This window comes from Nycticebus coucang, chromosome 12 (assembly GCF_027406575.1).
Source record: "Nycticebus coucang isolate mNycCou1 chromosome 12, mNycCou1.pri, whole genome shotgun sequence".
Lineage (NCBI taxonomy): Eukaryota > Metazoa > Chordata > Mammalia > Primates > Lorisidae > Nycticebus > Nycticebus coucang.
The window spans coordinates 30881925-30904659 of NC_069791.1; the positions used below are offsets into that span (position 1 = coordinate 30881925).

Sequence of the window (22735 nt, forward strand, 5' to 3'; positions counted from 1 at the left end):
ATAAGGGGAAGGTTTATTGCACAACATTTTAGTGTTCTTTGTATTAGATATTAACACATGTTTCTAACCATTACCTTGCCTTTGAAAACTGCCTGGCGTTCTGCTAGATATCATTTAGAACAAATTAAATATGTAGACCTACTGTGGCAGGGGTGTCCAAACTTTTTTTTCCCTGCTGCACATTGGAAGAATAAAAGTTGTCTTGGATCATGCAGTAAATACACAAACACTAATGGAAGCTGATTAGGGAAAATAAGGTCCATGCATACTTTTTGTGATCCGACATCACAGATAAGCAAAAAAAAGTCCTCAGAAAATCTGCATGCACCTTGCAGGCCCAGATTGGACGTGTATTAAGACATATTCTAAAACTTGACAGTGACTTTAATTGGTTACAAATAAAGAAGTATGTTTTATGGGAAGTTTTTCCTTTCATATTTTTAGTTAATTGCTAAAAACAATTAACTGGTAACTGGGTAAAGAAGGAATGAGGGATAATTTAAGGAAATCTTCAAGATGATATTTATTAATAGAATATTTTTTAAACTAAAATCAGGGAAAGATAGTAATTCTCAGAAATACAAAGGGAATATAAGAACAGGTTACATTTGAGAGGTAACAATGTGTAAGCAGCAAAGATTTATGGCAGGGGTGGGCAAACAAATTTCTAGTGTGGCCCATTGGCTACGAAGAGTTTATGTATTTTTTAACTGTTTTGAAAAGAAATCAGAGGGGAATAATACACATGAAAAATGTATGAAATTTAAATGTCTGTGTCCGAAAATAAAGTTTTATTACAACATAGCCATGCTCATTTGTGTATGCATGGCTGCCTTCCCTACAGTGCTAGAGCTGAGTAATTCCAGCAGAGAGGGCATATGACTCCTTCATCACTCTGTGCTGCCGCATGGTGCACAGACTGCAGGGACACTGTTAGAACTTGACCTCATTCAGGTGCCATGTATACTACATTGCAACATTTTGTATATTGTGTTATTGATAAAAAAGCAAAAATACTGCAGACTTAAATTTAAAGCTGATCAAATTTGGCTACAGAACATTGTGTTTATTAAGCCACACTATCTAACTATGCAAAAAGAATACAACATATGTTGATATCATCAGGCCAAACACTCATCACAGTATTTTTAACTCATAGAAAATACTTCAACTCACAGTAATGGTCAGAAAAATTAGAAAATTTAAATTGGAATATCTAAATACAATAGAATTTCTTCATAAAAAATAATGAAAATGAGACTGTAAACAAATTAAATTTCTGGGTGCCTCATTAGTTAGCCAAGTAAGGAAAGCCGTGTCTTGATAAGTTAATGAAATAGTGTTTGATTTCAGCAGCTAAAGAAATATATCCAGAGAAATTAAATTTGTATTACACAGTCAGCCTTCTGTGAGGAAAGTGTTCCAGTAGCTGAGGACAATTGAGAGGATATGAGGATATTGAGGAAATGAGGATATTGAGAGCAATATCTAATTGTCAATTAAAAACCAGACGGGTGATTTGGAGCAGTGTTTCTAAACTTTTAATGAGTTGATTGATGTTACGGGGTACTGCTTATTGGTAATTTGAGGAATCAGTGCTGAATTTGAAGTGGTTGATAAATGAGTGTCTATAAATAGCCTCCACGGAACAACCACAGGCAAGAGTATTTTTAGAGAATAGAGAGAGCACAAATTCAATACAATCGAAAGTGGAATCTGGGAAGATATGTTGTAACAGTTAAAATTGATGATGGTGTATGGAGCAGAAAAACGCTTACTTAGATGCATTTACAAACCTTGTGAAAACGTTAGGTTTTTAAAGGCTGAGATTATCCATCATATCAGTAACACTTTGCAGAAGACATTTTAATTTATTCTGTAATTTGAACTGATAGTGGTAATGATGAACTTTATTTGCTCTCATGGACTTAAATATCATTTCCATGGATTTTAGTGAGAAATAAAAGCTGAAAATTCCAACGTGCTTTACTCCCCAGCAATCTTATGGCCTAACAGTAGTAAAGTTTTATTGCAGTTTTTTTGAGGTCAGGGCTAAGATTGAAATTTTTCTGCTGAGAAAACTATTACATAATATCAACTACAATTATTGACTACTGAGTAGCTTTGGAAATTAAATTTTATACAGACTCAGTAATGTTTTTAAGGAATTTAACCTAAATTATAAGATAAAACCAGTACTTATATACGAAATGTATATTGTGGTAATTACTTCAATGGCAAGTAATTTGAGTAGATTTTGAATGGTTTCCTTTGCTTTTCATGCTTTGATAGCCTGTGCTGTTGAAAGTTAGAGCAAGAATCTCCATTCAAACTGTAGGGCTGGAAGAGTTCTCAGACCTTGATGCAAGTGTAAATAAAATTTACATGTTTCTAATACGTTCTTAAATTGGAAATTATTAATCTGTAACGTAATGACAGGTTTAGTCAAATACATCCCAAGAGAAGAATCTTAATAGAGTTCTGTAAATGCCTTCCAAGCAGTGAATGCTCAACTCAAATGTGTGTTCATGATTTAATATTTCCAAAGAGGGAATGTGTAAAAATTGATTATAGATCATCATTAACAGGTAAACATTTACGATAAGTTTTGAAAATGGGGAACATTAAACACCAATTAAGCAAAATGTAATCTCCCTGAAAAACACTCATATTACAAAAAGTACTCCATTATTACTATTATATTTTGAATTTCATCAGTAAAAAGTTTGTGAAAATTCAGAACTAACTACATAATATACTTGATTTTGCATTGTGGCCCATAAAGCCTAAAATATTTACTCTCTGGCTCTTTACAGAAAATATTCACCAACACCCAATTATTAAATTACTGAGATAAGTAAATTAGTCTGTTTACTCACAGGGCAAATATATAGTTATGTTATGTAATACTAAGAAAAATTATTTAACCTAGGAAAGATGCACTTTGTGATTTTAATTAGTTACTATTTAAGTGATACTACTTTAATACTCTTCTCCTTTCAGGGCAATTCCACATCCTCGAGGTCATGCGCATTTGGCAGCACTTGTCAACCATGACTGTAAGCGGTTTCTGAAATTTTTTTTCAGTGAAGATGTCCTTGAAAAAAAAAAAGTGACTTTTTTTTCAAGTGTAGGTACAGGATAGGGCTTAGAAAGTGAGCTGTTTTGACAACAGGTGTCCATCAAAAGAAGAAAATAAATTCATTTTTTCTTGTCTTAAAGCTACCTGTATTTCTGTTTGGTTGCAATCTCAGAATTGCTTATGTTAGGGAAGAAAGCCAAGGTATACTTTCTATAACTTTGTACACATTTCTGCTAATTTTGGGGGATAATGCTAAGCATGTATTTGTAGTTTATTTCAATTTGTAAATCTAAACTTTAGTGTATAGACATAGTCATATAAGATGTTAAAGTTAATTTGGTGTAATGATCGCCATAGGACTTAAGTTTTAAAGTGTGCTTTGCAAGACAAACCAAGTAATAAGGTTCCTTAAAACATCAATTTGTTTATATTTAGCAATAGTATATATTAAAAATATATTTGATTAGTTTTACTAATTGGCTACATGGAAATGACCCCACTTCTAACAACACAGTCCTGTTACTGTATGAAGATTGGAACCAGAAAAGATGTATGTTTCTGGCTTTCAGGATTAGCATGGTAGTAATTCTTAGAAGTTACTTTGTATGTAATTGTAAAATTTGAGATACAGTATTTTATCAGAATTTATTTTTAAACATTTAATTCCCACATATTTATATGTATTTTTCTCAAAATAATGTGGTCTTAAATGCTATATTTTTATACTTGAAGATTTTAAATATTTTCTTTTTTTTTTCTTTTTGCCGGGGCTGGTTTTGAACCCACCACCTCCCGTATATGGGGCCAGCACCCTACTCCTTGAGCCACAGGAGCTGCCCGATTTTAAATATTTTCATTTGAAAATAGATAAGAATATAAACCAAGCTATAACATGTAGTTTGAGTAATGCAATTTCTCTACTTAGTTTTATTTTTTTCTTCTTAGCTTACAATTTTTCTCACAGAATAGATCATTTGTCTTTTGGAGAGCTTGTCCCAGGAATTATTAATCCTTTAGATGGAACTGAAAAAATTGCTATAGATCGTAAGTATTTAAAAGTTGCTATTGGAATTTACATGTAGGAAATTGTGCTTATAACCTTAATATTAATATTTTTAATTAATAATTTTTAAGTGGTTGGTGGGTGATATGTATGTGAAGAGATTTCATCCTAGTAGTTAATGAAATTTGAATGTTGAAAAATAAGCCACAAAACAGTATAAGGAAGGTCAAGTTAAAAAAAAGTAGGCAAGTGGAAGAGAATTTAAATACTCAAAGTACATGAAAGTCTATGTGTTAATAGGATATAACTGCATTTTTTCATATCCATGAAAGAATAAGAACAAAACTAAATTTCAAGATTATAAGAATTTTCTTCTCTGGATAGGTACGAAGTTCTGCAATGCATTTTAACAGTTTTAGAAGCCTCTCTGGAGAGGCATGTTTCTTTGACCCTTGCTGGTTACTGATTGTTTGGTGCTTCACTCTTCACATGTGTTTGGTTCCCTTTGTCCTTCATTCTTTTCTCCAGGTCTAATTATCCTACCCATTTTCACAGCATTGGTTATTGCCTTGCCACTGTCAGTTTTATCTTTTTTCCATAGATGCTTAATACTTAGACACCATTTTCTTCTAGCACTTTTTGTTCTCTCTCTCTGTTCAAGACATGGTAGTGTTTATTTGTAAAACACCTCAAAACTAAGCACAGATTCAACAGTTCACCTTACATCAAAAATGTAATTCAAAGGACGAACCTGAAGACCTCCCTCAATTGACAAGCCAGCTATTGGTGGTAGACAAAGTTGACATACTTTTGCCCTAACATTATCTGTGAGAAAATTTAGGATGTTAAGTTGACATAAATAGAAAAAACTAGTCAAAAGCTTAATGTTTTTTAAGTTATAGTAGTACATGTACTAGGTGAAGTAAGTGGTGATGTTGAAATAGGCTTTGCTTTATTTTATTAGAGGCTTCTTGAATGTTAGCGTTGAAAGACCATGAACCCTCTTTACCTCCTATCAGCAGTTTTATTCTTTCTTCCCTCTCCTATTCTGAATTAGCTTTAGATAAAAGACAGAAGTCAGATTGGTAGAAATAAAAATTTTCCATGCTGAGCAAAAGAAGCTAGACACACAAAAAAGTACACACTCTATAGTTCCATTTATATGAAATTCTAGAAGAGGCAAAATTATCCTGTGAAAATAGAAGGCAGGCTAGTGGTTGATATGGGACGAGAGGTAGAGGAGATTGACTACAAAGGGTTCTGAAGGTACATTTTGAGGTTTTGGAAATGTTCTTTATTTTGATTGTGATGGTAGTCTTATGGATGGATATGTTTTTAAAAGTATATTGAACCATACTTTTAAAATTGGTACATTTTATCATTTGTGCATTGTACTTTAATGAAGTTGGTTTTTTTAAGTTTTATTAATTTTTCAGCAGAAAGTTATTGAGCAGCTTATATTTGTCAGGCACTGTTTGAGACTTGAGGGGGCAGTCATGAAGAACATGGACATATTCCCTGCCCTTGTCAAGCACACACATTCCTGGGAGACCAGAGCTTTTAGGCAGGTGTTAGGGCAAGTGGCTGTAAAGAAGATAAAAGAGATTGCCTGTGACAGGAGACAGGGAGTGGAAGAGGTGCTGGTATTTGAAAAGAACTTGAATGAGATGAATGTGAGCCCAGTAATAATCTTCTTGAGAGCATTGCAGGCAGCTTTATTATTATTGAAGCTGATTAAAAAGACAACCTATATGTGCTGCCATAGTTGGATAACCAAATCCCATGTCGCATCTTCCTACTCTGCCAACTGGTCAGATGATCCTTTGGTGACATAGTCACCCCAGGTGCCATTGAATAGTTTCTTTAGTTATCGTCCTTTAGTTAGGGAATTAGGCTGGCTAATTCAATTTTGGTTTATTAGTATATCTTAAAGTATTAGTTGAAGCTGAAAATGTATCTTGTGATGATTCTGTTGTAATTTTATTTCACTGTAATTAATTTTTGTGGTATAAATATATTTTTCCATGTCTGATAAAGGGATGATAATGATTATGAAGGATATGTAAGTAAGTCACTAGTTCATTTTTTAAACATCTAAATGTGTGTGTGCCCATTGTATGTTTACTGAGAACTTGATTTAATTTTTGTTACACATTAAGCTATATGTAACATTGAATTTCAGGTTAAATATGTTTAATAGAAGAAGGGTATAGTTGGCAGTAGTTTCTTTGTTATTGAATTGATTTAAAAAAAAAATATTTTGCTTTCATTCCAGACAACCAGATGTTTCAATATTTTATTACAGTTGTGCCAACAAAACTACATACATATAAAATTTCAGCAGACACCCATCAGTTTTCCGTGACAGAAAGGGTAAGTTGATTCCAAGTGGCAAAATGATTTGGCGAGTTTTTTTTTTTTTTTTAAAGACTCCTGGATATAAAATAAGGTTGTAGTTTTATTTGGTGCCTTCTACCATTTTAAAATTGAAAATGAATTGCTATTTTATTTTAACTCAGTAATATAGCAGGAGTGAGTATTAGTATGATCTAGAAGCAGGCGTTACGACCTTTTTTCTTTTTCAGCTGTACACTGGAAGAATTGTCTTGGGCCATAATAAAACACAAAAACACTAATGAAAAATGATGAGCACTTGTCTCGGCGCCTATAGCTCAAGTGGCTAAGGTACCAGCCACATACACCAGAGATGGCAGGTTCGAATCCAGCCCAGGCCTGCCAAACAACAATGACAACTACAACCAAAAAATAGCCAGGCATTGTGGCGGGCTCCTGTAGTCCCAGCTACTTGGGAGGCTGAGGCAAGAGAATCACTTAAGCCCAGGAATTGGAGGTTGCTGTGAGCTGTGACGTCACGGCACTCTACCCTGGTGACAGCTTGAGGCTCTGTCTCAAAAAAAAAAAAAAAAAAAAGAAAAAATGATGACACAAAAAAAGTCCATGCAAACTTTTCATGATGCCCAGCACTACAGATAAGCAAAACAGTTGGCCAGTGGGCTGCAGGTTGGGCACCACTGACTAGAGCAAGAAAAATAGATTTTTTAAAAAGTCCCGATTGTTTATATTCTATTAAGATTTAAAATTGTTAAACTATAATGGTATTCATTTGTTCTTAATGTCTTAATTTTGTAATATGCTTTCTCCTATATTGATATAAGCAGTTTTTAATCTGGTGGCAGATTCTTTGATTTCTGTTATTTCTTTTTTTTTTTTTTGTAGAGACAGAGTCTCACTTTATGGCCCTCGGTAGAGTGCTGTGGCCTCACACAGCTCACAGCAACCTCCAACTCCTGGGCTTAAGCGATTCTCTTGCCTCAGCCTCCTGACTAGCTGGGACTACAGGCGCCTGCCACAATGCCCAGCTATTTTTTGGTTGCAGTTTGGCCGGGGCCAGGTTTGAACCCGCCACCCTCCGTATATGGGGCCGGCGCCTTACCAACTAAGCCACAGGTGCTGCCCTGTTATTTATTTTTTTAATGTGTTACCAGAGGCATTTATGGTTATTGCAGATTAGATAGCACACTTAGAGGGCTTGCCTTCCTAAAATAATGCTTTGTATTCATCTCATTGAAAGGAAGAACATTGTGCTCCCTCAGGGTGGTGTGACCTCATAACTAACTACTGACAATGAGCAGCAGGGTTTGGAATTGAACAGATTAATAGATGTCTCATCTACTTTGGGATTGTGTTTTCTTATTTTTGTGTTGAAGACTAGTGACTATTCAAACACTTGTATCTTGAAGAATTCTAAGCCAAAATTTAAGTGCTTTTTAAAATTTGCTTCTCTCCATATGGAGTTTCCTTTTGATAGCCTTTTAACTTATGACCATGCCCTCAATAATTGTACAGGTTTTCTTGTTCTTAGGAGATTGGGCATTGAAGTTTTTAGGGGTAAGTTGTCTTATGTTTATAATTTTTCAATTGGTTTAGGGGTAAAAACCATGATATACAGTTATGTGTATGTGTGTGTTTATTCACATACAGAGAAACTAAAGTTTATACAAGTATAAATTATGCTTTTCAACATTCTGGAGTGGTGGGGCGGTATCCTTTCTCACCTGTAAGATTGGCAAATACCTGGAAGACAGTATACACAGTTGACAAGACTTTGGGGAAAACAGTGACACATGCATTATGTGGTCACGCACCATGGCATAGTCTCTGTGGAAGGGAGTTTGACATTGTCTACTGAAGGGCATATGTGTTTGCCCTGTGACCCAGCAATCTCACTTCTATACATCTGTTCCAAAGATACAGGGAGGAAACACAAAAATGATCTGTGTGTCAGGTCATTGTGTGGTTATCTGTGGAACACTAGAAACAACCCAAGTCCGTGCATCCACACAATGGAGGAACACGCAACTATAAAAAAGAAGATAAAAAGAACAGCTCTATACTGATAAGAAACTCCAGGATATACTGTATTTCTCACGTTAACAAAATCAAATTAAAAAGAAAAAACTAGTAGAATCCTCCAACATTTAACCTTTCAGGGATGCATTTGTGTGAAATAATTATTTCACTTAAAAAAGAAATGGAGTTTCTAGAGTTGGTAAAGTGCAGAAGAAGGGCGGGGAGAGAAGGCTGACATTTGTTGATTTGAGAACCTAAAGTGAATCATTATTAGTCTTTTGCCAATAGATATCCTAATACTTACTGACAATATATTGCTAAGTTCAGCAAGATATTGAGCATTTTATAGCTTTAAGATGAAGTCACTTTACTAAAAACTTGAGCAATAGGTTGGTTATAAGGCTCAGGTGTCCTAAAGGTTGCCACACACACATACATAGGAAAAATGGGTAATTGTAGTATACCTTTAACTGCAAAATATTCATTCCAAAATTTTATAGACTATATATATGTTGATATAGAAATATTAAAGATATAACAATATAAACTGTTCACACACAGTGTATGAATTTTTTAATTTTCCTTTTTTAATTAACCTTTGGGACAACACTGTATTATGCTAATAATAGGGAAAGGGTTTTGTAATGCCCCAAATCATTTTTTTTAATTTCCCTTTGTAGTAGTTAACCTCATTATTTACAATCCTAAAGATTACAGGTTACTTATACTTCAGTAAAAACAGGTAGAGACTGACGCAAAAGTCATAGCAAAGTACTTAGCTAGCATAGTTGTTGGAACTATGAGAGAAATTTAAAAGTTTGCATACTTGATTTTGAAGTATAGATAGGATGGAATGTAATACTTTTTTTTGCTCCATGTGTACACTGGTGTGTATATATATATATGTATATATATATAATTTTAGTTATATTCCTTTAAGAAAAATTGTTTTTAAACTTAGCCAGTAGTTCAAATGTTGATAGCCTTCAAATTCATGCATTATGTTTTCTTCCTTTATTGTTTCTCTTATAGTTTAAAATGAACAAGAGAAATTGTTTTTAAATCTGACCACTTAAATAGCAAAAAATAAATACGATTATTTTGTAAATTCCTGGCAAAGAAATATTCAAAAAGTATATCAAAGTATAAACTTAATTTTATTGATCTGTGAAGAACACGACATACAGTTGTGTGCTCTTGAGTTCCGTAGAAAAGTTGTACGGAAATTAATCCTTTTGAGAAAATGGGAAAGAAGGATTCTGCTTTTCTGAGAATTCCGAAAGCTAACTGTACAAAGAATGCAGTTATTTGTCTATGAAGAGCTTAGTCTAGTGGGAAGATTCAAGAGGAGATCTGGATGTCCCTCACTTGCAGTAGAACTGAGTATGAGTATACACACCAGCAATCCAAGATGTGAACGCTGTTTCTCTCTTCCCCCTTTCTGTTCCTTCTTTTTAGGAACGCATCATTAACCATGCTGCAGGCAGCCATGGAGTCTCTGGGATATTTATGAAATACGATCTCAGTTCTCTTATGGTGACAGTTACTGAGGAGCACATGCCATTCTGGCAGTTTTTTGTAAGACTGTGTGGTATTGTCGGAGGAATCTTTTCAACAACAGGTTAACATTCATTTCTTTTTTGGTCTAATTCCTAAGTGTTGCTTATAGTTAAATTCAGGTGTTCCTATGTAAAAGAGGCAAGAAATTCACACATTTTCATGGTTTGATATTTAAAGAACTTTCTCTTTGTTATTTAATTTCAAAGCTCCAAAATTATATTGACAAACCATTAAAAATAACTAATTTTTCAGTGATTGAAGGGAGTTTATAATGGTGAGCTAGAAAGATCCTGGATATTAACATTAAACATTAGAACTAGAATTGTAGTCTTGGAATGGGACTCGTAATGCCTAATTTACATGTATGTTATAGGCGTAAATGAGAAAACGCCTAGAAATAGTAGACACTTGAAGATAATTTTACCCTTTCTTGAAGATAATTTTAACTCTACATTATGAAAGTCATATCTTAATAGTACTTCAAAATGTACAATACATGGAGCTAGAGTTTAAATTGGTTAATGGTTTATGAGTTTGGTCTGAGCGCTGGAATTCTCTGATTACTTACAGAAATTTAACCATGAAAATAGGGACTTCAGTACAATAATGAAAGGAAACAATTCCATCTTCATCTTTAGTATTCAGTATTTGATTCAGCAGAGTATTTTACATACTTAAAGTCTTATTTTTTCTATGACTGAATAGCTTTTCTTAGTAAATTCTTTGTTATGACTTCATTTAAATTTATTTAAATTTGCAGTGTTGATATTATTGGTTTTTCGGAATTGTGTGGGTATGTGAGGTATGTGAAAACCTTGAAAAAATTGTGTCCAGGTCACGAATTATGTGGCCTTGTGATTTTGAAAAGAAATCCATTCGTTTTCAAATTCAGCTATCTTGATTATTTTTCAACATGGAAATTAATGCAATTTCTTTGTATTCTTCCTGTATTCCATTGTAATTAGTTGAGTTTTTTATTCTTACATAGAAATTTAGGAAATAATTTAATTAAAAGCATAACCTTATTGTTTATTTCAGGCATGTTACATGGAATTGGAAAATTTATAGTCGAAATAATTTGCTGTCGATTCAGACTTGGATCCTATAAACCTGTCACTTCTGTAAGTGGTCTAGTATACATGGTGGTGATCTCTAAATTGTAGTATCATTGTTAAGTTGAAAGAGTAGCTTTTGGTGTTTAGAAAGAATTGCACAAAATAAACCTTTGTGTTAGAGGAAATAGTATAAATAGTAAAACTAATGCTGTGATTTTTTCCCCCCTTTTTCTTTCTAGGTTCCCTTTGAGGATGGCCACACAGACAACCACTTACCTCTTTTAGAAAATAATACACATTAGCACCTCCCAAGTGAAGGAGAAAAACTTTTTGCCTGAGACACAAAACCTTTCTTAATAATAAAATGTCGTGCAATATGGTCAAAGAAAAGAAAATATGAGAAGCAGGAAACATACTTATTTTAAAATGGAAAGGGAAAAATAACCCCAAACTGAAATTCTAAATATGTTGTGTCTGTTCCAAATGTCCTAGAAGAAATTATGTGGCTACTCAGTGAATAAGCCCAACAGGAGTATTGCCTTGAAAATAACTCCCTCTCATACTTTGACAGCAAATGGGCAGAATGGAAATCAGGCGTTGCTTCTTGGTGACAAAAAGCTTGAAGGAAAGAAATGAAACTAAATCTAAAGAAAAAGACATTGATAAGTGCAAATGTTTGCGTCCTTTTGTTTTTAAAAGATATGATGTCAGAATAAAATATGGAAAACATGGAAAACTAGTCTAGCCTTTAAAAAATTGTGATCAGGTCACATTGTTAATAAAGAAAAACAGGGACTAGTCCCTATGTTATAGCCATATTAATGTTAAGCCATATTGACAGACCACTTATCCAATAATATGGTCTTATGAAGGTAACTGCTTTTCTTTGAATTCTGGGTTTTGACTTTGAAAGTCTTAGAAGATGAGGTAAATTCTCACAGGGGCACATACGTAGGTGCCATAGTATGTAACAGGTGTCATTCACAGGTTATATAGTGGAAACTTACACGGGGAAAACAAAGCACATTTTTTTTTTAAGATGCCAGGTTTTCTAATGTGATCATTATATTATAGGTATACTTTGGGGAGAATAGGGTGGGCAATGAAAAGATCCACTTCTGATGCTGAAAATTATCAGTTGGTAAAATATTAAGAGGAAAACGAGAATATTTCATACATGTGATGTGTGGAGAACAGGGTAATTAAAAAGTGTCAGGAAATTTTAAATGCAATAAGAATGTCAAGATCTAAAAGGTGCCATATTAAACAGCATCCATTGAACTGTAAAACTGGAGTATGAAAGAAGTATCTGCATTAAGGATGTCCTGAACACAACTGATTTTGTGTTAGATTGTGTTGTTCTTTCTTACCCTATGGGTTGGTTTTAAATGTCCAGAATGTAAAAGATTACAAATAATGAGAGGGAGCTACCAGGTGCCATTAAAAACTATATTTGGAATATGTGTGCCAACATCAGTTTTCCTTTTGTAATACTTAGTAGAAAAATGACCAATTAATCCCAAAGTTTAAAACATTTATGGAGATAGGAAAACAAAATTCCAGGTAAGTTAAAAAGACTGAAAGACTAGGTTTAAAATTGTGGTTTTAGAAGATGAGTTGTCAAAATTACATTTTTTCAAGTGGATTAAAAAAAAAAAAAAGTGGTAGGCCAAGTGCGGTGGCTCACACCTGTAATCTTAGCACTGTAGGAGGCTGAGGCAGGTGGATTGTTTGCACTGTAGGAGGCTGAGGCAGGTGGATTGCTTGAGCTCAGGAGTTCGAGACCAGCCTGAGCAAGAATGAGACCCCGTCTCTACTAAAAATAGAAAAATTAGGTGGGTGTTGTGGTAGGTGCCTGTAATCCCACCTGCTTGTGAGGCTCACCTGAACCCAGGAGTTTGTGGTTGCTGTGAGCTGTGATGCCAGGGCACTCTAGCCTGGGCTACAGAGTGAGACTCTGTCTCAGAAAAAAAAAAGGTAAAATGGTTTCTTAACAGGATAGACAATACAATGGAGAGGAAAAATGGTGACAAAACTACTTTGTGGTAAAGTTTGTGTAGAATGGTATTTTGCAGAGAATAACATAAGCATTTTTGTTTAAAATACACAGTATCATTAAGAGCCATGAAGTTAACTGACAATGTAAATGATTGATTATTGTATTCATATTAACATGCTTTGAAATATTTTGAATCCAGAAAATTCCAAATAATGAGCTTTCTCTGGGTTTTGATTTTTTTTTCCTTCAGATATTATATCTAACAAAGGTGGACTAGGAATAACAGAACATCTCTCTACAGGAGTTTTAATTGGTGAGATTTAGAATTTTAGGTATTTTAGAATGAATGTTGGTCCTCTAAATAGGCTTGCTTGTAAGAAAATTCAGTTGAATTTCAGGGGTTTTTAATATATCAGAAAATCAATACTGATTTAGAATCCTTTCAAGTTGGGATTATAAGGGTTAAGTATCTTTTAAGAAGATTCCAAAAATTATTTTGATACTTACACATGATTTTTAATTATTTCCATGTTTTCCAAATACCATATTAAACTTTTAAAGAAATTAATCTGTCCAATTAAAATTGACTATAAAAGGAATTTCTTTAAAGCAAAATTTTGCTTTGCCATTCATTTCCATTGTAGAGGTTAGGAAAGATTCCATCTGAAACTTCAAATAGGGTTAAATTTTTGCCAATAACTATTCTGTCTGGCCTTTTGGTTGTTGATGTATACTTGCAAATTAGGATGTGTTAGGGGTTTTGGAGCACGTGCTTCTTTTCCATCGCAGAGATCACTTTCCTGACTTAACTACTATGCAACTTTCCTTGTGCCTGGAGGTGTCTCCAGCCAATTCTCCTTTTCATTTTATTAGAATATTCATGATACCAGACTACTTATTTAAAAATCTAAGAGCTCACATTATATAAAATGGATTTTTAAAAAAACTACACTTAACGGACAGCGCCTGTGGCTCAGTGAGTGGGGTGCTGGCCCCATGTACCAAGGGTGGCGGGTTCGAACCCGGCCCCGGCCAAACTGCAACAAAAAATAGCTGGGTGTTGTGGCAGGCGCCTGCACTCCCAGCTACTCGGGAGACTGAGGCAGGAGAATTGCCTGAGCCCAGGAGCTGGAGGTTGCTGTGAGCTGTGATGCCACGGCACACTACCAAGGGCGACAGAGTGAGACTCTTATCTCTAAAAAAACAAAAAATAAACTATACTTATATACATAAATTGACCTACAAAGGAGATTAAATATTTAGGTGAGTAATTCATTGCTGCAGTATTTCTATACTTAAGATTACCTCTTAGGAAAAGCTTAACCCCATGTTAGTTATTATTATAAAATTCTAATTTTCAACTTAGATAATATCACATTTTTCTCATATACATTTTATTATAGCATAAAATTTTATAATTTACTAATGCAAATGAAATTTGCTATCTTTAGTAGTCTTAATTTTGGTATTCATAAAGGAATGACTAAGAGCTTCTAATTTTTTAAGTAGAGGTATGCTATGTATTCTATCTTTTTATGTCTTGGGTTACTAATTACCAAAAAGTGAATTAATATGCAACTCCACTGCTTCAAAATTCAATTTCTGCTTGAGATCAAGATTCCAATTGTTTAAAAGTTATTTAAACCTGAGACATAGGACCTTGAAAATCTCAGTGTGCTTTTTTTTTTTTCGGAGACAGAGCCTCAAGCTGTTGCCCTGGGTAGAGTGCTGTGGCATCACAGCTCACAGCAACCTCCAACTCCTGGGCTCAAGCGATTCTCTTGCCTCTGCCTCCCAAGTAGCTGGGACACAGGCATCCGCCACAACGCCCGGCTATTTTTTGCTTACAGCTGTCATTGTTGCTTGGCGGGCCTGGGCTGGATTTGAACCCGCCAGCTCAGGTGTATGGGGCTGGCCCTTAGCGTGCTTTTTAATTTAGTACTTCCACTTCTATTTTTAGCTCTACAAACCTTCACCCCTTTTGACACTATCAACACTGAAAGGTTGCCATTTGTTATGACTTTATGAATGCCTGGGTCAATATCTGAGTATTGTCAGTCAGCATAGTTCTAGTCAAACTATGCATAGTCAAAGCATAGTTCTTTCCCCCTTTTGGAATATTTCTTCAGTCATGAAATTGTTTTACATTTAAGAGTAGAATGTAGGGCCAAGTGTGGTGGCTTATGCCTGTAATCCCAGCACTTTGGGAGGTCACAGCAGGAGGAATGCTTGAGGCCAGAAATTGAAGTCCAACCTGGGTAACATAATGAGCCCTATCTCTACCAAGAAACAATTTAAGAAATAGCTGGTGGTATGATCCTGTAGTCCCAGCTACTTAGACAGGCTAAGGTAGGAGGATCACTTGAGTACAGGAGTTTAAGGCTGCAGATGGGCCCACTGCACTCCCAACCTGAGTGACAGAGTGAGACCTCATCTCTAAATAGATAAAAAGATACATAGGTAGGTAGGTAGACAGGAGAAAACAAACTGCTCTGAGATTTTTGTTTTTCTTTTTAGTTTTTTAATTTTAGGAGAGAAAATAACATTGATTTAGTGTCTCAACTACAAACATTTGTACTCAGAGTGACAAGCTATAAACCATTTTCTTGTCCTAGGAGAAAAGGTCATGTATCCTCAAATTTGCCTCAATTTCCCATACTTAATTTTTTTTTTTTTTTGCAGTTTTTGGCTGGGGCCGGGTTTGAACCCACCACCTCCAGTATATGGGGCTGGCGCCCTACTCCTTGAGCCACAGGTACCGCCCATGTTTAATTTCTTTTTTTTCATAAGAAAACTACACAAATCTTTAAATACCACTTGGTTACACTGCTGTCCCTCCAGGTGGATCTAAATTACTATATGAGATTGGCTTTATTTTATATTTTTATATTAGCTCAACTAAGTCTATAAACCTGTAAACAAATTTGAATACAAACCAGATTGCAATCAGTGAAACATTTATATTTTTTGTCAACTCCAAATAATATCAAATGTTTAACAAAAGAAATTAGGTTAATTCTTCTAAATATCATAATTTGTTTATGCTTTTCAAATGTAATTTAAAATAAAACTACTCAGAAGGCATGGGGAAAAGTGCATTAATGAAAGCTATATACTAAAGTAGATTTTCAGCAACAGCTTGTATAACTAATAAATGTTTGAAAGTTCTTTGTTTTCTGTTTTCAAGTACCCTGTTTCCCCGAAAATAAGACAGTTGTCTTATTTTAAGGTGTGCTCCCAAAGATGCGCTAGGTCTTATTTTCAGGGGACGTCTTATCCTTCCTGTAAGTAGGTCTTATTTTCGGAGGATGTCTTATTTTCGGGGAAACAGGGTAGTTACTGAATCAATTTGGTGCATTTTTACCTTTACAGAAGAGATGTTTCTGTCTACTTAAATTCAGTTTCAGTTAAGATTTGTTTACTATGGCAATATCTGTACTTTAGGGCAACACTCTTTTTCAAACCAGTTACATCTTAAAACCAGCAATTGCAAGTCTGATTTTGGTAATTTTTTTAAAAACTAATTTTAAAAAAGTAATCTGGGCAGTGAGCATTTTCCCAGACTTCTGTCTGGGCACATGGGATACCACAAAGTATGATGTTCTCAGACATTATTATTAGAATAGCAGGTCCAAAAACATAGCCAGGTGGAAATTTACACGTGATCCCTGTGAACTTTAAGGATTATTGCTATTTTGGGAAGTTTTAGGCTGATCTTTAATGTCTTTGTTCATCGTGAGATAAAACACTACTTGGGTATAATGAGACCAGTCTACCTTGAGATACTAATTAAGTTATTTAATTGAGGTGTTAAATGGAGGTAATGGCGTTAAGTTAGTATAAAATGGTGAGAGGTGTTTTTCTGAGTTGTGTACCCACTTGCCTCAACTTACACCTGATACTATTTCAGGTATCCTGTGCGTGCAGAATAGTGGGATTCCTCAGACTTCTTTTTAAACATAGGTACCTTTTCTTTGTACTTTACAGCTTCTTCCTCCCCAAAGTAGAGAGAAGATTCTTTCCCATTGCTTTGCATATATTAGGCATTCAAATAATTACTGATTTGTCTTGATGTGAAATAGGGATTTTCATAAGATGCCTACTTTGCTTTATCATCACAACAGAACTTGGTGTCATTTCTCTGATGCCACAGGTTAAAGAATTCTTGTGTAAATGTAACCCTGTTAATGGTGTCAGAAAAAGCGAAGCATTATGTACCTACATTTTAATTTATGTTCATCCAATAATTACTCCTGTCATTTGGTAGAAAGAGCTCTTTGGAAGATTATTTCCCTTTTTGGTGAGGAAGGGGTAGCACAAGGTTTAATACAGTATCCAACAGTCAGTTAAAGACAACACTAGAAGAGAGGGGGAAATTTAATTCAAAATTTTATTTAATCAAAAGTCAAAATGTGAATATTTGATTAGTAGAGTTATTAGTGAAACATACATACATCAAAAGATAGTGTATTCTTAGCACTATTATGTTTTAATCCAGTTCCACTGGATTATGTCTTGATTTCATGTTTGTTTATCATAGAGTTTGTATCTTAATTGATATAATTCCAAAGCATCATATAGATGTCTCAAACTAAGGATCACCAGGAGCTTTGTTTCATAGCTGGGCTGTGTGCCATGGCAAGTAGTTCCCAGAATTTAGATGAGATTGGGAAATATTGCCCAGAAGAGGAGTTCCCCTTATGGAGCTCAGGGTAGTCTGAAGTAGTATGGGGCTAAATAGAGCCCTGAGGCCTTGAACACTTAAACCACCTGAGTGTGCCTTTCTAAATATGGCAAATTATTCCGACAAGTGAGCATAAATGTAACTGCCATTCTTTGTTAATGTTTTATGCCTGTGTAATTTTTAAGTAGTTGTGTGGTGATTATTACTTTTTAGTTGCCTGGTCCCCAAATACTACATTTGAATAATAACTCCATGTATTATAATACTTCATGTATTGTAACAAGAAGAAGTCTTATAATCCAACAAGCACTCATCTCAAATATGAGGAAAGTTGGGATAAAACTTATTAATACAGGAATTTGAGAATATATGTAGTTTTTGCTAGTTTGTATTATACACAAAATATTTTTAAGCAAAAATGATGCCTTTCTAAATTTGATAAAGTCTGTTCACTTTTCTGCTGTACATTGTACAGTTACTGTGCAATTGGAATGATCAAGATACTAGTAAATCCTCTGGTGATTACAGGAAAGTAATCTTCCCTACTTTATATAAGACAACCAAAATTAGAATTTAAAGTTTTATTTGAAATTTTGCTTCCTCAGTGGCAAAGATCAGGTGACTGGGAGTTTACGTAATTGTAGTCTAAGATGCTCCCGCCCTGTTAGCTGCTCTAATTGAGGCCTGAGCAAAAAATAGCTTAAATATAAGGAGTTTGACAACTTCAATGGACAGGAAAGATATTGGGAATTAAAAGTATTTAGAAATAAGGGCGGCGCCTGTGGCTCAGTGAGTAGGGCGCCCGCCCCATATACCGAGGGTGGTGGGTTCAAACCCAGCCCTGGCCGAACTAAAACAAAACAAAACAAAAAAATAGCCGGGCGTTGTGGCGGGCGCCTGTAGTCCCAGCTGCTCGGGAGGCTGAGGCAAGAGAATCACATAAGCCCAAGAGCTGGAGGTTGCTGTGAGCCGTGTGATGCCACGGCATTCTACCGAGGGCAGTAAAGTGAGACTCTGTCTCTACAAAAAAAAAAAAAAGAAAGTTTCGGGTGGTGCCTGTAGCTCAAGGAATAGGGCACCGGTCCCACATGCCGGAGGTGGCAGGTTCAAACCTAGCCCGGCCAAAAACCAAAAAAAAAAGTATTTAGAAATAATTGTTGTCAGATTCAAATTACGAGATTCTCCAAGGCAAATATGCTTAGCTCCTCATCTATTCATACTTATTTACACTTCTTGTTCCTTTTTTAGGTTTAGGAAGTGGGTATAAGGTACAAAGAAAAAAAAAGTGTTAAGAGCCTGTTTTGCTGGTTTCCCCACCTTTCAACAAGGACTCCAAGGTATGGCCTGGAAGATGGGATACATATTTCCATTTTCAGGGGAAGTATTTCTCCCACAGCATTGGTAAGGAGAGTGAGGACATTCTTTCTGTACTCATCTTGACTTTGAATCTTCCCATTGCATACCCCAGAGTGGTTTCAACGTCAGTACTGTCTCTAGCTTATTCCACCTTCTGCCTTGTGTTCTTCCATGTTTATTGAGACTAAATTAATCATCTCAAGGAGAAAAGAAAACATAAATATAGGACCATGGGAGCACTTTCCATATTTAATATGCAAGAGCATAGAATAGGATTTCAGGAAACAAGTTGGAAATGTCTTCCTAAAATATTCATAGTTATGGGGTAGGTTATGCCTCTCCTCTTGCTGAAATAAGAATATGTAGTTAAAGAATGGGGAAGTATATATAACAGCCCATGTGATAGCTTGGGCATATTCCTTGTTACTTCCTAGTCTTGAGAACCACAGTTTGCTGTTTTCGAGGTATCTGAGACGTTCCAGATAAAAGGTGATTGCCAAATGTTCTCAGACTTTGAGTGTGCTGGATGCCTTAAAGTAGGAAAGAAATTTATAACAGAAGCTCACGATGAAGAACCAGACATTCCGAGCCATCTGAGATCTTGCAATTAGAAGGCGCCAGGCGATAAGGAAGAGTGCAGTATTAAAGAGGTAGTGAATATTTCGTAGCCTAGGGAACAGACACACATAACCAAAGTTAAAACTACCAGATACTCAACTACATCATCTGAAGATAAACATGTCTTTTCTGGGCCGTGACCGGCAAATATTTATGAATTGCTCACAAGATAAGGTAGCATAACTTGATGACCTTTGGTTTTTGTATCTTTCATTTCCATTATCTTACTGACTAGTCAGATTTCCACCATTTTTCCCTATTTGTCTCACATACCACTTTCTACTCAGAGCTGTTTACAAGTATGACCTGCATAATCTTTCTTAAATATACTTTGGTCATACTACCACATCACAAATCTTCACTAGATCTACCACTAGATGGTAGATTCTAAAGTTCATAGCTTTTAATTCAAGGTTCTTCCTTTCCTGTTTGCAATCCATGTTTCCATCCCTCTCATCTCTGTACTACAGACCCTTTGCCTCTACCACGATTATCAGATTGCTACAATTCTTTCTCCTTCAAGGATTATGGTTGAAAGCAACGTAAAGAAGTTGAAGGAACTAGATGGTAGGCAAGTGGTTTTCCCAGGTTAAATAACACAATCAGGTCTCCCGTCTGCTGGAATTCCTGATATCACATAATGACAGGGTGTTGAAGAGGAAAGAGGAACATGGGTTCAAATCTGGCTCCCATACTTACTGCGTGTTACATGGGCAAATTACTTGATGTGGTTGGGCTAAGTACCTGTTTGATAAAAATGGGGTAACAAGAATAATACTTGCCTCTAGGAATGGAGTGAATCTAAATGAAACAGTATATTACAAGGCATAGTACAGAGCACAGGACTGGTGATGACTGAATGCTCAAGAAATGTTAATTTTTTCCCTTCTCAAATTTTATGTCTGGTATAAAACCAGATTACATGGTAGGTGTTTAATATTGACTGACTGATTATACTTACCTTTTTAAGTGTTGCCTTGCTTCTGGGATCCCAGCCATATCTTCTTTCAGTAAGTACTTTTTAACTCCTAAAACGTAATTTTCAATGTATTCTAACCAGTTGAGCTGGCGTACATCAAAGTTGAATACCTGAAAGGCAACAGAGGTTATGGCTTACCAGAATCGTGCTGCTGGACAGTCGCTTTGTCCACCTGATAAAGTTTCTCTTGTAAATGAGTGACTTTCCTTTTGGGGGACATAAGTTAGACCTCTCTAAAGGAGAAATTATTTGAACTATTATTTCAGAGATACTGATAGTATGGATTTCCATTTACATAGGAATATTTAAATATGAAGCAAGCCAAACATTTGACATTTAGGAAGTCTTGTGAGGAAAATTGAAAGAAACTGGTATTACTTAGTCTGGTGAAAGCTGATGGTTGGCTTCATATACCTTTTTTTTTTTTTTTTTTGTTTAAGTAAATGAGTAATTATTTTTTAAAGTGGTAGAATAATAACATTAGTGACCCAAACATAAATGATGCATCTGTCCCTTTTCCCTTAAGTTTTGGTATTGTACCCTTTCCTACAGGATTGCCACTTCATTATGCAGATTTTACTAAGCTTTCAGAAGCAAAGCCTTAGGGAATAGGTTAGTGGATTAATATGAGGGTACATATGCTGAGGTTACATTTTTGAATTTATAAGGTAAAATGTGAGTTGTGTTGAGTCCTTCCCCCAGTAAGTGTGCCACATACCCCTACATTGTAGCTATTATATGGGAACTTTCTGAACCTTCTCCCCTTTCCCTCCCTCTTCTTGAATTTAACTGTTTTTCTCTGCTGTGGACCTGTAGTTGTTAATCTAGTAGGTTCAAATTAGTAATTGAGTACATGAAATGCTTATTTGCTTGAGATGCTTTTACTTGGAGAATGTGGTCCAAATCCATCCAGGTAAATGCAAAAGATGCAAAGTGTTCATCCTTTTATGGCTGAATAGAATTCCATGGCATACATACACTGTAGTTATTAATCTATTCATGTGTTGATAGGGAGTTGGGATGTTTCCACATGTTTGCAGTTGTGATTGAGCTGCTATAAACATTCAAATGCAAATGTTCTTATGATAAAATAATTTTTTTTCTTCTGGGTAGATACCTAGTAATATGATTGCAAGATCAAATGGAAGATCTACATTTAGCTCTCTGAGGAGTCTCCATATTTCTTACCAAAAGGCTGTATTACTTTGTCCTATTAACAGTGCAGAAGCGTACCCTTCCCTCCACGCATCTCCAGCTTTGGGACCTTGTGCTGTGGGCCATTCTCACTGGGGTTAGGTGTTCTCTCAAAGAGGTTTTGATTTGCATTTCTCTGATAATTAGGGATGATGAATGTTTTTTTGCCATTTGTCCTTTTGGGAAAAGATACTGTTCATGTCCCTTGCCTAATGGTTAATAGGGTTTTTTGCTCTTACTGATTTATTTGTGGATTCTGGTTATTAGCCCTTTGTCAGGTTCGGAACATGTGAACACCTTCTCCCACTCTGAAGGCTGGCTGTTCGCTTTGCTGATTGTGTCCTTAGCTGTGCAGAATCTTTTTAACTTGGTCAGCTTAACTTTGTTTTTGTTGTTGCTGCAATTGCCAATAATATCTTCATAGATTCTTGCCCAAGGCTGATACTGTAAAGAGTTTTTCTTACACTTCGAGAGTTTTTAATCATTTTGTGTCTTTGATTTAAGTCTTTTATCTGGTCTAGTGTGAGTTAATTTTTATAAGTGAAGAGAGGTGCAGTCCCGTTTCAGTCTTTTACATGTGGCTAACGAGTTCTTCCAGCACCACTTGTTAAGAAGGGATTCTTTTTTTCTGCCAGTGTATGTTTTTGTTTGGTTTATCGAAGGTCAGATGGCGATAGGAGGCTGGTTTCATATGTGGGTTTTCTGTTCTTTTCTATAGAGCTAGGTCTCTATTTTTCTACTGTTTTCCTGCACCTATGGGAAGCCCACCTCTTGCAGCTTGTACTCTCAATCTGTGTCCCACGTGATCACATATGCAGTCGTGGCACTTGTAGT

At 35.4% G+C, this 22735-nt stretch overlaps 2 protein-coding genes across 2 annotated transcripts in view; one reads left to right on the forward strand and one right to left on the reverse strand.

The window, feature by feature from the left end:
- Window positions 1-11592, forward strand: part of ERGIC2 (ERGIC and golgi 2) — a 42095-nt gene extending 30503 nt beyond the window's left edge. Inside the window, exons 9-14 of the mRNA XM_053555432.1 lie at window positions 3004-3059; window positions 4028-4126; window positions 6361-6458; window positions 9915-10077; window positions 11055-11137; window positions 11311-11592. Coding sequence (XP_053411407.1) covers window positions 3004-3059; window positions 4028-4126; window positions 6361-6458; window positions 9915-10077; window positions 11055-11137; window positions 11311-11373 — 562 coding nt within the window. The 3' untranslated portion in view covers window positions 11374-11592. The remainder of the gene's footprint in view (window positions 1-3003; window positions 3060-4027; window positions 4127-6360; window positions 6459-9914; window positions 10078-11054; window positions 11138-11310) is intronic.
- A 7749-nt stretch (window positions 11593-19341) lies between these two features.
- FAR2 (fatty acyl-CoA reductase 2) overlaps window positions 19342-22735 on the reverse strand; it is a 176633-nt gene continuing 173239 nt past the window's right edge. The window contains exons 11-12 of the mRNA XM_053555433.1: window positions 20690-20817; window positions 19342-19779 (exon numbers count right to left, since the gene is read on the reverse strand). Of these exons, the coding sequence (XP_053411408.1) occupies window positions 19617-19779; window positions 20690-20817 (291 nt within the window). The 3' untranslated portion in view covers window positions 19342-19616. The remainder of the gene's footprint in view (window positions 19780-20689; window positions 20818-22735) is intronic.